General features: G+C 43.7%; 1 protein-coding gene across 3 annotated transcripts in view; it reads left to right on the forward strand.

The window, feature by feature from the left end:
• SHROOM3 (shroom family member 3) overlaps nucleotides 1-13,599 on the forward strand; it is a 159,967-nt gene that overhangs the window by 25,013 nt on the left and 121,355 nt on the right. Inside the window, exon 1 of one of the 3 annotated variants that reach the window (XM_080589196.1) lies at nucleotides 6,934-7,189. The exons of the other annotated variants lie outside the window; for them this stretch is intronic. Coding sequence (XP_080445322.1) covers nucleotides 7,142-7,189 — 48 coding nt within the window. The 5' untranslated portion in view covers nucleotides 6,934-7,141. Of the gene's footprint in view, nucleotides 1-6,933; nucleotides 7,190-13,599 lie in introns of those variants that run through there. 3 annotated transcript variants of the gene reach the window in all.

The raw sequence follows: 13,599 nt of genomic DNA on the forward strand, positions 1-13,599 counted from the left end.
TTTACTATTTATTGCTCCTCCTTGCACAACAGGGGCTTTAGAGGTAGGGCTGCTCAGTGCATCTGTGAGGGGCATGAAGAGCCCTCAGGGTGATGGAAATCTCTTGAAACTGTCCTGTGGTGAACCTGGAAAGAGTCAGTGAAATGTCAGTCGCGTTTCTTCTGCGGCGCACTGACGTAACTGAAGCGGAATTTGGTTCTAGCTGTCTGTGATGGATGAGCATTGTTATCTGCCTGGAGATGGCAAAGTCATCTGAGGACAGCCCTTGGGATTTGGCCAACATCCCAAATCTGTGCTATGGCAGCAAAAGACGGCATTTTTTCATCTGAGCTGCTTCTCTCCCAGCAGCAGGAGAATGACCTCTTCCCCGCCTGACACACCTTCACTTCTGCCTCCCCTGTCTTTTCCAGGCCACAGCTGTACTTTGAATTAGCTGCTGATGGAGGAAAGAGAAGTGAGAGCTGTGGCTGAGCTACAAAGAGGGGATTTTTCATAGAACACAGAGGCCAGACCTTGGGAAAAGGTCTGTCTCTCTATGGGGTTGGATCTGAATGACCCTGCTCCTTCTTGGGTTAGGAGGAGATGGTTTGAGCTTATTTCAGCACGCTGAGACTGTTCTTTCCCCAGATGAAGACAGAGCCCTGAATGGGTAGGTGGGAACTGGAGCAAAGTGGTTTGGGTTGGAAACAGGGAAGCTGACAGACTGCCACTGTCAGCTAGGCTGGGCTGGTTCACAGGCAGTGAGAGGCTCACTGGATCATGCTGTCTGGGGGGTGTGGGAAGGTATTGATAAAGTGGAATTCATTTCTGCTCACAGAAATAAAAAATGAGAGTCTTTTCCTGTGAGTACAGAAGAGAAGCACATCTGATGCTGAATAATCATGTGACCTTTTCTTAGAACCTGGGTCATTTTTGCCTCCTTCATCGCTCCCATGAAACCTTCCTGATTAATCAAATTCATCAAATATAATCCAGGTAGGAATGATTTCCAGAGGGCAGAGCTTTAGCTGATGTAAATCAACACATTGATGCTAGTGGAATGACACGAGGCTCTCCCCTGAGAAATAGGCCTGTGTTTTTCTTTCATCCTTTATTTCTTTGGAGTGAGTAATGTGTCCCTAAGGTACAAAACTAATTATTGTAGGCATATTGCTGTCTGAAAAAGGAAAGGCTCAGAAATTCGGGTAGGCAGTGTTAGATCTAAAGCTCAGGAATAATGTTCAGCGAAATACGGGAAAAAAATAATCTAGCTGTCTTTTTGAACCAGGTCCTTTGGAAACTTTACTTGCCTGGTTGCAGCGGGAGTTTAGTGCCTTGCCCTGCTTGCTGAGGGATGCTGCCAGCGAGAGTAGAGTGGGATGTCCCGTTGTATTTGTTCTCAGAAAGCTTGCTTGTGTGGACGTAAATTCAGCAGAAGGAAAACAAGATTAGGAGTGACGCCATCTTGTAGCAGTATTTCATGTACTGCCTCAGCAGTGCACTCAGCCTCTGAACTGACCTTTCAGAGAGGAAGAGTCAGTAGGAAAATGACTGCAGAGAAACTAATAAATGCATCAGGTCATTCAGCTGAGCGAGTTCTTTTGCTGCCCAAAGAAAGAGCCATGCAGATTTTGTTCTAAGAGGAGTCTTTCCTTCAGAAAGGCTAGTTTGGCACAGAGCACTTCTCACCATCATCCCGAGTGAGAGAGGAGAAATATCTGTTGGCTGACATTTGCTTAGAGAGCAACCACTTCCATGTTTGCTTGTGAGATTGGAGGGGATCACAAAAGGAGTTGATTAAGCAACAGTGTGGTTATTTGCATGGTTGGAAAAGCGATTCCCAAACTGAAAATGTAAAGACTATTATGGCTGGGATGTCTATACAGTACACAAAGCTGCTGTAAGACAAGAGTATTTTGTAAGATTCAGTGCTATGGAGTGAGCTGAGATTCTGGTATGCATAACAAGACATGATAATTGAAGTTGATTCTTGTGCTTTTTGTCTTTTGCTGTTTCATGCACTCTTTATTCTTAAAGTTGAAGGAAGAAAACAATAGGTTACATATTTCAACTCTGTCCTCTTTCCTGCTGTATTGATTCTGAATGCCTAAGATAATTTGTAGGGACTCTCAGTCTCTCACTTCTGCTTGCATCTGATTTTTTTCATAACAAAGGACAGTTTGGCCACGTAAATCTCACATTTGTGTATGCTTCTGTGTTAAGGCCATTCACTGTTTGTGTATATGCAATTTTGTAGGATACTTAACTGAATATTTGAACCCGCATTGTAGTAATTGCCCATGGCCTGCTTTATTAGCAGACAGTATTCCTCTATGATTTTTTCTCTTCCATGAGAGAAGATGAACATGCAGTGTCACGTAGGTGTTACCATTTATCGTAGCTACCATATGTCTTAGCCTGCCACTTTGGACAAAAAGATGGAATTGCCAAATGCGTCACCTTCTCCTGAAGCCTTTAAATGCTGGAAGGGCAGCTGGTGGAGAGACGTGCAGAAAGCACATAGTCAGGAATGAGTGAGTGTGGGGGTGAAATGGCAGTCATGGGATGTTCCTTAGCACCTCCTCTTTGTCCTTGAGCATTTGTGAGAGCAACTGAGTAAATATCATCTGGGAGAAGCAGAGTATGAGCTCCACAAAAGATACTTCTAAGTCATGATCTCAGAGAATAACAGTGGGAGAATGAAGCCAGCGTGAGCTCATGCTTTCTGACAAGAGAAGGAGATAGTTTGCTGGGTAACCAAGACCACTGGAGCTGGCAAGCTCTGTTTAGGTTCTTTTTCACACCAATTTGGCTGCTGTTGGATTTCTTTGCTGGTTGCAAGCTATCAAGGACATAAAAAGCTCCTGTGATGTTTGCTCTTTTGCCATAGTCTTTGGCAAAAATCTGTTGTGCTGAAAGTAGTTGTGATTGTTTTTATATGTGACATTGAAATAAAACAACAAAAGGAGCTGTGTGGTCATGTAGAGATAGATTTCCAGCCTGAGGGAGTCAGAGTAACTCCACTGACTTCAAAGTCCAGTTTACTTGACCTGGGGAGCTTGACTATGCTACGTGGTTTCAGTTGTCTGATCCAGGTGAATTCAGTGAATACTGTGGCCAACTTCTAAACCTTCGTCTGAGGGTAATGAAGCTAGACAAGCTAAGAACCACTAGATTTTAAAATATGGTCGATATCTTTGTACTGGTAAGTAAAATGTTGCGTTAACTGCATTTATTGCACTTTCCTATCATACTGAGTGATCTGGATGCATTTATTTCTTTCTTGTAAATCAAATAGTCAAGTTTTTAATTTAGAAATATGTTCTGTTCTGGAAGTACCTTAAAATCCGTAAGGATTTTACATACACGTTTAGTGTTTTGGTACCTAATGCTAGACCGGTTTCACCTGCATGCATTTGGAGAGCTGGGCCTTTATACTTTGGTGCATTGGTTTCTTTGTAATTCCTGAATGACAGAAGCATTTATGAGAATATGAGATGCTAGAGTATCCCAAAAGGAGGAAAACATCTAAACTTACTGTATTGGGGCAGAAGCCATGGTTTTAAACAATAAATTTTAAAGCGAAGCAGTAGGTTTACAATTTTTCCACAGAGTAGTAATCTCCTTGCCACAGAGTAATAATCTCTCATGAAGTTGGAGTGAACCTGAAGGTGATCCGGCTGTATTTCAGTGTACCTTATCACTCAAACTGGCATTTGTCTTCCAGTTCCAGAAATGTTATTGTGGTGATGATATGTGAAATGGAAATAAGACAATTAGCTTTTCAGACACGCCAGGCTGGCACTCAGACCAGCTTACTCTAACAGAATGGAGTATAAATAGCAGCTACCAAACTGCAATATGCCTTTATTTTCTGATCACTATAGGTTAATAACTGATTGTTAGGCCCAAAGTGTTGTTTCCTTCCCCAAGTCCATTTATTTTGGAAAAGAAATGGGTCTTGCCCTTACTACTGAAATTATGAGTTTTGATCAGGGAGCTCAGTAAGTGCTGAAGCATGCATTATGAGCTATTACAACTTCATTGGCAAGTAACAGGACAAAATCGTTTAGGGAGTGTGAGTACATGAATGGATGATAAGAGCCTTTTCAGTTATTAATCACTTTAGTTCACATCTGAAACTCAGCCAGCTGAAAAGCAACCAGCTCTGGAGAACAGACTCGTGGAGCAGAACACAGTCAGCTCATAGCTTGGTCCCGACATCTGCATTTTACTACCTGTACTTCAGGAAGCTTTGCCAGGTTTAATGGCTCTGGACAATGCTGAGAAAATGTTCATTCTATGCGGAAGTTTATTAGATTAGCTGAGTAGGCGACATTCCGTGGAGAACTTCAGTGGATCATGGCCAATCCTGGTACTTTATGTTTTAAATTGCATAGCAAGTGCTTTCAGTTTACCTACAAAAAATAACCAGTGGCTTAATGCTGAAGCTAAAAGATGAGATTAGGAACAAATGGGAGCTTTTTAGTTGTGAAAGGGACCTTTATCAGTGAAACAATTTACCAAGAGGCTACTACAGTAGTTTCTTTATCCTTGGAAACTTTAAACTGAAGATGGCATTTTTTTTAAAAAAATATGTATTTTGTATCAATTTATGTGGGAATTAATCATTAACCTGTGTTAATATGCTGATTGGTTGCAACCGCTTTTTGTGGCAGCATACACTAGAAATTTATCTCAGAACGTGTATGGGGTTTACAAACTTACCTCATAAACTGCAGGAAAGTTACAGGAATCATTTATATCCTACCAGAAGTTGGTACAAGCTCACAAAGTATATGTGGGCCTACAACTACTTTCTCATGGTCACAGTTCTTAAAATCGTAGCAAAACCAACATTTCAAAAGCTTTCAGCAGACAAATTTTCAAGTGATTTGTACTTGCAAGTGATTTGCATGCTCACAAGATTTTCTAAGAGTTGCTCAGCACCCACGTCACTAGGCCTTCTGGGCAGGAAGGTGATGAGCCCTTCTGAGAATTCAGCAACAGGATTCTGTGCTTAGCACTGCAAGATATGGTTTTCCTTTTTCTGACAAAACCTGTTATAAAGTATGTGTTCATAGAAACTGAAACAGATTTTGGCTTCCTAGCATCCCTCCAGCTATCCTGGGATTGCTAATGCCTGCTCCCAGTATCTTGCAGACGAGAAGGTAAAATCAGGAATCAAGGTGTTAATCTGTTTGAGAAGTAAAATCAGACATTTAAAAAAAATTGCACATTCACATTTAATTGATAAAACTAGTAGTGCATTGTCAGGGTGGTTGTATTGAATGCTCTGAATGTGTTAGTGCTAAGAGAACATTTTCTCTCGGGAGAGCAGAAGGGAGCATAACTTGCTCTCAGGAGCATCTTGCTCTGGGCATGAGCTATACACACAGCAAGAAACAGTCCTGGTCACAGAGAATATATCCCTTAACCAAAGGGATGGAGGAGAAAAGCACAGGAAGTAACCAGAAAGCTCTGGTTTGTAACAGAGCCCATTTGATACTGATTCCAAAGTCATAGCCTCTAGATGATCCAGTTACAAATGGTGTTACACATACCAGCGTTCAGATTCAGGGGTCTGGGCTAGAGGAAGTTGCCAAAGGTTTTACAGCTGGACTGTACAATACTCTGCAGATACCAAAGAATTTTTTATTTGTTTGAGGGCCAATAGAAATAGCTATAATTGCTTTTAATCATAGAATGCTTGTAAAAGACCTTAAAGACCGTCCAGTTCCAACCCCTTGCCATGGGCAGAGACACCTCCCATTAGACCAGGTTGCTCAAAGACCCATCTGGCCTGGCCTTGAGATTTAAAGCAATTTTAGCTGCTAGAGGCTATCTTGCTTCTAGAAGAAGTTGTACCAAGGTTACCTTTGCTGCTACTTGGAGTGGAGGGAGGAGCAGCGGATTTAAAACATTTTTGTTCATTAAAGTATGACAAAAGACCCTATTCTGCCCAGGCATACAGCCCGCAAAGCTGTTTAGGGACTGAAAGAATCAATTGAGGCGATCCAATTGAGGTAGCAGAACAAAAGATCTCAGCCAGTGTAATTAGCTAAGTATTGCATGCTGTTCTTTCTGCCCCCACTTAGTTAATCAATCAGGACACTGAGTGATGATTCGCATTTCAGGCAGATGGCTGAGTGACAGACGCCTCTTCCTCTGATAGATGGGCTGAGTTGAAACACTGGCCAGAATCACCAGGGCTCCTCTGAAAGCCACGTCTTCGCTGTAGTGTCTATGTGCATCATTTTTACCAGGAGTTGAAGCCATCTGCCTGGTAGATGGATATCTACTGCCTTCTTCCAAAGGGAAGGCAGTTCTCATGACAAGCGGTGACAGTACAAATGGCAAGGATGTCACCCCAATGAACAGTGCAGAGCTGAGCACTGTAGCACACATTGTCTCGTGCCTCTGTTTGGCATTCAGGTAAACATCGCTGCACCACCTGTCTCTTTACAGCCATCGTGAGCTCATGGCAGTGGAAAGCACAAGCACTTGTAAGAAACTTAACTCCTTGTCCCCACAGCTGCTAGGTAAATGAGCCTGGCTCACTGTGGTGGGTGCAACAGGGCCTATTAAACTGCATTTCTTTGTCTCTTTGATTTGAGGAGGAATGCTAGTAAGGAAGAGAGGAAGGCAGCTTTATTAAATCTAGCTTCTGAGTTACCACGACTGGGCTTTGTGTGTGTGTTTTTAAGGCAAATATGTGCAGAAGGACAGCCGGGAAGTTAAACAGGCTGGCACAGAGGGATGCCTTGGTTTGATTTTGGGGTCAGGTGCAAGCTGTTTTATGCAGTTAGCAAATCCCTCAATCTGCCCATGCTTTCACCTGTGAAATGGAAAGCATAGCACTTCATCTTTTTGTGTGGCTTCTTTAGAGGAGGAAGGCACTTGAACACAAACATAGCATTGCAGCTGCACTTTCGGGAGGGATCACCAGAGTGCACTTCTGTGCCAACAAAAATGGTCAAGAGGCCACCACCACTGCACTGTTTTCATACATTAGAGGGAAAATCCAGTAAGGGCAATAACGCAGGACAGAATCAAGCTGCTAAGCCTCTGTTCAGATCTGGAGGGCTGTCCAACCAGCAAAAGAGAGATTCAACAAAAAGAGGGTAATCTGGCTCCAGTGATAATTCCACTTGAGGAACAGATGCTGGGACTTCTGCTGCAACTGTTGCTCTGTGCAGCTCTTCAAAGGGTGAGCTTTGTACATTTTTAATTACTATGCTGGCAAGTGTGAAAGAAAACAGCAGCAGTTCAATATGAGTGTTCACAAAAGTTTCTGCTGGGACAGCTGCAAAGTCAGACTTGCAGCCCTAAAGTTTGTCGTCTCATTTCCCTCTGGTTTTACTCTTCTCCTGCCAGGCCCTTTGAATGTGATCTGAATTCTTTAAGCTCACCCAAGCTTTTCACATATTCAATGCAGTCTAGACATGACCTGTTTTTAACTTACTAGGTTAAGGACACTCCCTCTACAAGAAGGAATATCCTTAAAATGTCAGCCTGGTGGATGTGGGTCCGGAGCCACGTCGTGGGCCTTGCTGCTGTCATTCTGTGCAGTCCCTTGCTGTCCACGTAGTGCTGGTGGATGAACTGCTGAAGGGCTGTAGTGGTGCTTGGCGTGAAGAAAGCTGGGAAAAATCCTGCCCAAAATTTAGGCCCCTGTTTAGATTCTAGAGGTCTGTAATGTTAGGGTCAGCGGCACAACTGATGACAGTGCAGTTTGTCTCATGAATCATCACTCACTGCTTCTTGGATTAAGCCAGGTCTACCACAGGCAGCGGATCAAGCTGCTGCAGAGAGGGGGCTGCAAGTTTGAGGGCTCAAAAAAATGGGCTTGCATTGAATCTGGAAGCCTTGTGAAGGGGCTGGTACTGGCCTTCTTTAGTCATAGCACAGTGAAATACCTATTCCAAGGCCTTTCAGGGCGGTGCTGCATGGATATTGCTTTCTTACAGTAGCAGGAGCTGTTCTCTGAAAAATACTTCAGTATAGGCTTCATCCGAATGCCATCAAATGGAAAAGGCGTATACTGAGTTCTGCAATGCTTGGTCAAGTCCCCATAAGGGTGTTAGTCAACCTAATTTCAAACAGCCCAAACAGTGCCTGCCACAGTGTTTCTGCCTTGAGGTTTCAAGTGTACTTTTTGTTTTGTCCTCTTAGAACTTTTACGCAATCTTAACTTTTTCTGCAGCTCACTTGACTCAGCTGTTGTTGCAGGCTTGTTTCTCAGAAGGGACGTTTTCATCATTCACAGGATCTATTTTTAAGCTCCTCAAAGATTGCTTAAGTGAGAATGATATCCCAGAGAGCTGTACAGGATGCTGTGGGTATGGCAGCTGATCTCGGGGACGCTGCGGAGTGACTTGGAGCTGAAACAATTGACCACATTCATTGAAACGGCAGGGAGACCAGAGGGAAACAGAATGTAGTTACCTTCACTGGAATTTGGCCAGCATCCCAGCTACCACTAATGCCTCTGCTCTTGTAGGAATGTCCTGGGATTTTCATTAATGTATGATTCAGCTTATAAAAACATGTGCCTGCTGCCTTAGCCCCTGGAGCTATGGCAGTCAAAGAAAGGCGATTTAGCCAATGTGTAACGACTGGATTTAGCAGGCACGTTCCTTTCCAATCTAGTTACTTCTGCTCTCCTCACCCTTTGTTCTCTTTCCCGTCCCCAAAATGCAAGAGTAAAGTTTCCAGTGTACTGCATAAACTACACAGGCAGCGAGCCCCTGTGCTCTGTTCAGGTAGCGTTGGGGTGCTGTTCCCATTGTGCATGAAGCAGAAATACGGTTCTTCAGTGCTTAAGACTGAAATGGAAAAGGTTGTGCAATACTGAGATAAAGTGTTCCCTGTGCCCAGACTAGCTAAGCTCATCTGCATTCAGAGTCACCTCATGTCTTTAGTGCTGATACCTTCGGGACGTACATGTGATAAGAGGCCAGCAAGTCAAAGTGGCATTCTCGCGGTGCAGGAGCTAAGTCACTTTTTGCGTACTGTTCTAATTTAGGTGTAAAACTTGAGTAAGCCTAAAAGTACTCATGGAGGACATGCCCTTGTAATCCAATTCTTTCCTGGGATCAAGCATCTTCCACTGCTGATGTCTAAACAGGTCATTCCACATTGCCCTTGTTAATGGGAATCTTGTACTTGTTTGTCCTGTCAGTTTATTTTCAAGGACATTTTTGGAAACAGAAAAGCAGCAAAAAAAATTGAGAGGACTGTGAGAAACCAGGAAATCATACCAAGCGGCGGAAAAGGCAGGAAGAGGATGCACATTTTCAGTTTGTGTTTCTGAAACAGTTGCAGTGGACTTTTCAGTGGCACACGTGGCAGAACAAGGATTTGAAACCCTTGCTCTGGAAAGGCATTTACGTGTCAAACTGCTGGGTCTAACCTTTGCGTTTTGAGGTGCAGGGCAAAGTGCAAATATAAGCTTCTGCAAAGTTAGCAGCCATTTGGAGCATGTGTTGAGGTTTGTCTCACAGAAAAGTTTCAGAAGAGAAACATAAAAGTGAGAGCTCTCCAGCATGCAGGAAGAAGACAGTGGGCAATGTCCCTTGTGTTTATACAGGTATGTTTACCTCGTCCATCTCCATGCCACCTGACAGCATCTGGAAACTTAGAAACTTAGCGCTGGAAACTTAGACCTGCCTCAACCTGAACTCCACCTAAATTCATTTATGTGTCTACTGCAACTAAAAATAGTTTTACCAAAAAGTGTTTGGCTTGATAAATAGGTAAGCTCCAAAACTCAGCCATAAATCACCTCTCCTAAAAAAAGGTATTCCTTGCATACCCCAGGAGCTTTTGGATCATTAAGGTCCACTTCTGCAGTATAAAATTAGCAAGAAGGTTCCCACATTGCTGTGTTTAAATGTGGCCTTGGTAATCACCAGCTAAGCCTGCTCTTATCATCTTGTTTTCAAAATTGCTCTAAATTTTTCTTGAGCTGGCAAGAGACCCTGCATGTGCAGGTTGAAGACATTTAGGCTGACACGTGGGCAGGGGATTTGGTGGTGCCTTTGGCCTCTTGGCCGCTGGTTGAAGAATTGACACGGAGCCCAAACAAAATGATTTCAGTGCTTATTAACTTGACTGTTATGCAAAATTGGGCAGCCTGAGGTGTTCTGAGGACACATTGACAGGGAACATGCTCTCAACCATTTCCTATCAGCAAAAATGGTAGAGAGCTGCAGAGCAGAGAGACTGCGGAGGTCATGGCTGAAGGAGTGGGTAGGATAAGGAGGTATCAGGCAGACAGGCTGAGGTGGTCAGTACCCTTCTGTCTCCTTTTGTAACTTAACAGAAGACTGCAACATTCACTGGTGAGTCTGCTTCTTCAAGGTCTAAATTAAGAAGTAACCCCAAATGCCACTGTTGAACATTTTTTTTTCTTACTTTTTCACACCATAAACTTCATTTATGCACCTGCCTTTGAAATCTTTGAGATACTCAGCCCGGCTTAAGTGCAGCGACTGCTCTATTTCCATGACAACAGCAGTAATTGACCTTTCAGATGAGCTTTCAGCTACTGCATAACTCATGTTACTGAAAACAGAACTACCCACAGGTCTGGAGGGTGAAATTCAGACTTAGGCTTGGATTTGACCTGACAGCGTTTCATTCCTCTTCTCACTAACACTATGTGAGCTGCTGCTTTAGCCCATCATTAGCAAAGCATCCCTCACAGTTTGAGTCCCACCAGCTGCAAACGAGATAGCACGGAGAAAAGCAATTGTCCTTTGAATTTTGAACTGCCGCGGGGTGGCAGCAGGGGACAAGGATAGTGGCTGCAGGGGGAGCGATGTGAACAAACCAACCGAAGCTGTGCATCTCCCCTTCAGTTTATTCCTCTGTCTCCCTGGTGCTCCCGGTAAGAACATACAGAAAAAAAAGAGAAGAAACAAAACAAAAAAAAAAAACAACCTGCAAGACACCCACAAGACCTAAGCAACGAGAGGCTTTTCAGTTCTGAGTTTCTTGCGCTCTTTTCCATTTGGACAGCTCATTAGGACCGTGTTAGGAAGACATGCACAGCTAAGACTGCACACTTTCACATGAGTTCATAGGGAGAAGTTCTCAAACACTCAGCCTGCCTGTCCTGGCAGAACGGGGTTGGCTGTCAGAAGTATGTGCTCAGTTTGAAATTCAAGGTATTTGTTGTTCCAGCATGAAGAACTCATCACTCTCCTCCCTCCTTTGCTGTCAGTTGTTTCCAAGTATGTTATGGCAATTCTTTACTATTTGGAGTTATGATAGTGTCATGGAAAATGCTGCCAGGGATTTCTTTTCATGGGTCGATGTGGTGTGAGGGGACTCTGGTTGATGGTGCCACCAGGTGCTGCCTGCTTAGACCCCCCTGACATGGGCACCGATCCCACAGATAGCCGTGCCTGTGTCTGACATGCTCCTGTGCTTCAGTGCATGGGGGACCAGAAGCAATCCATTCTGCCTCATGAATGCCCATTTTTAAAAAATAGCTGCTGCACTTGGATTTCTGGGGCTGGCCATCTCAGCAGCAGTGCTTAGGGTCTCAGAAACGTAGTCTTCCTTTTGCTTCCAGGAGGCTTTTCCTTCCAGGAAGCACTAAAACACGCTGGAGATGCAGAGGAGAGAAGGCATCAGGGAGGAAGGGTGAGAAGCTGATCTGTAGGCAAAGAAAAAGAATCTCCAGGGCTATGAGCCTGGCATCTCTCATGGGCACTAAATTCACTTGAGAAGACTTTTTAATAATTATAGGAGGCTGGGGGAATAAAGAAAGGGTTTGCCAAGTGTGATGTGATGACAATAGCTTGGACCGTAAAATTCCTCTTTTGTACCGGCACCGTCACTCTGAGCCGTGCGCTGTTGCCATTATCTGGTCTGAGGGGAGTTCTTGCTGTGTTATTGTGGAGTGTGTGTGACCTGGCATCGAGTCAAAAAGCAGCAAGCTGGGATGAACTTGCCCAGATACTTAGGGAGAGCGCGTTAGCATTTCCTTCTCATTACCTAGGGATGCCAGTGCTGCTCTCTTGCCCTAAAGGACACGGCTCTCAGTGTCGAGCTGTGTTTTAATTGCTGCTGTCTGCTCCCAGCTTCGATGTTCAAAGTGTTTCTGAAAATTTTTGTTTGATTCTTGCTGAAATGAGTGAGAAATGAATACCTAAATTCCTTAGGCAGCTATTGAATGTGTTGCTAGAACTCCAGTCAGTTCATCAGGCTGTGCTGCATCTTTTTTTTCTCTTGCATACAGACAATTTAGTGGGTATTAGTTTGCATTTGATAGGCTTGGGGAGAAAGGAGGAGCATGGTAAGGGAATATAGGGCAAAAGAAAGGAAAATGGTAGCACAATGGGAGAGGGGACAGCCACAGCAAATAGAGAAGAATGAAGACAAAAGAGATGAGAGGAGCCAGAGGTACAGGAGACAGGATGTCCAAAAGCAGTTCCTCTTGATTGTAGGAAGGGAAAATTGCCGTGAGGGAAAGCAGCTTAATGCTGGGGACATGGTATAAATATTAAGGGGGAGAGTCTCATTTGGCCTCTGTATGGCGTGACCTGGCAGTCAGCACAGACTGCAGCTCCAGCACTAATGTGTGATTCTTTCTGTGACCCTGAAAAAGTTACGCAAACATTGCTTCTGTTTTTATTTCTCCCTAATTTAGAAGCAATACTTTGTGCTGTCTTTCCATGCTGTCGGAAGGTCAAATGAACTAATGGAAGGAAGGTTCTCATTATTTCTGTTGTCATTACTATTATTACTGCTATTTATAGTAACAGGTGTAATGAAAGCGTTAAATATTAGGGAATGGAAATAAGGGGAAGAGAAGTGGGAAGTGTCAAAAGCAATAATTGGCCATGCTGGGTCCAACAACCTGTCCCCAGGAGAGACTAATACTACATGTTCCAGTAGCCAGAAAGTCATGTAATTTCAGGTTTACATGATTTCTAGAATTACCCAATTACAGGGCAGATCTTCTTAGAGTTTCTGCTTTGAATTCACACCAGCGAAATATCAAGGCAGGAAATTCCCTGTCTAATCATGGAGTGAAAAAAAATATATATGTATCATCAACTGTACTTCTAGAGCCTGCTGTTGGTGACTTCTCTGAACTGATCACTCGTGCATACATCCTAGCCATCCTTTTTCACATGGAAGTGTTACCTAGTTACCCCAGAAAGGCACAAGCCAAAGAATACAAAATCCTGGCAAGATGTGTAAAGCATCTTCTAAAAAGCACACGAGGCAGTGATACGTAACAAGAACTCAAAGGCAAGTTCCAAATGTTGTCATTTGCTCCTTGTATTTAGAACACACAGGTGGGAGATTAAAGAAATAACTCAATTTCCTGCTATGGCAGTTCCCGTGATGCCAGGGTTGGAGCTCAAAATGTCCTTGGAATAGAGTAAGTAGCAAAAATAATTTTGCAGACACATCTTCAACTGGTTGGTTTTCCTAGATGGCAGGAACAGGAGGAGGGAGGGTACGTAAGGTGATGCTGTGAGAAGAGAGTATGCAAAGCCAAAGAAACTGCAAACAGCCAAAAATGAGCTCCTGTGTTGGGTGGGCCTGTGTTTGATGGCACCGCCACCTACAGTCACTATCAAAATACCATGGGAG

Source organism: Anser brachyrhynchus (genome assembly GCF_964034855.1).
Source record: "Anser brachyrhynchus genome assembly, chromosome: 4".
Classification (NCBI taxonomy): domain Eukaryota; kingdom Metazoa; phylum Chordata; class Aves; order Anseriformes; family Anatidae; genus Anser; species Anser brachyrhynchus.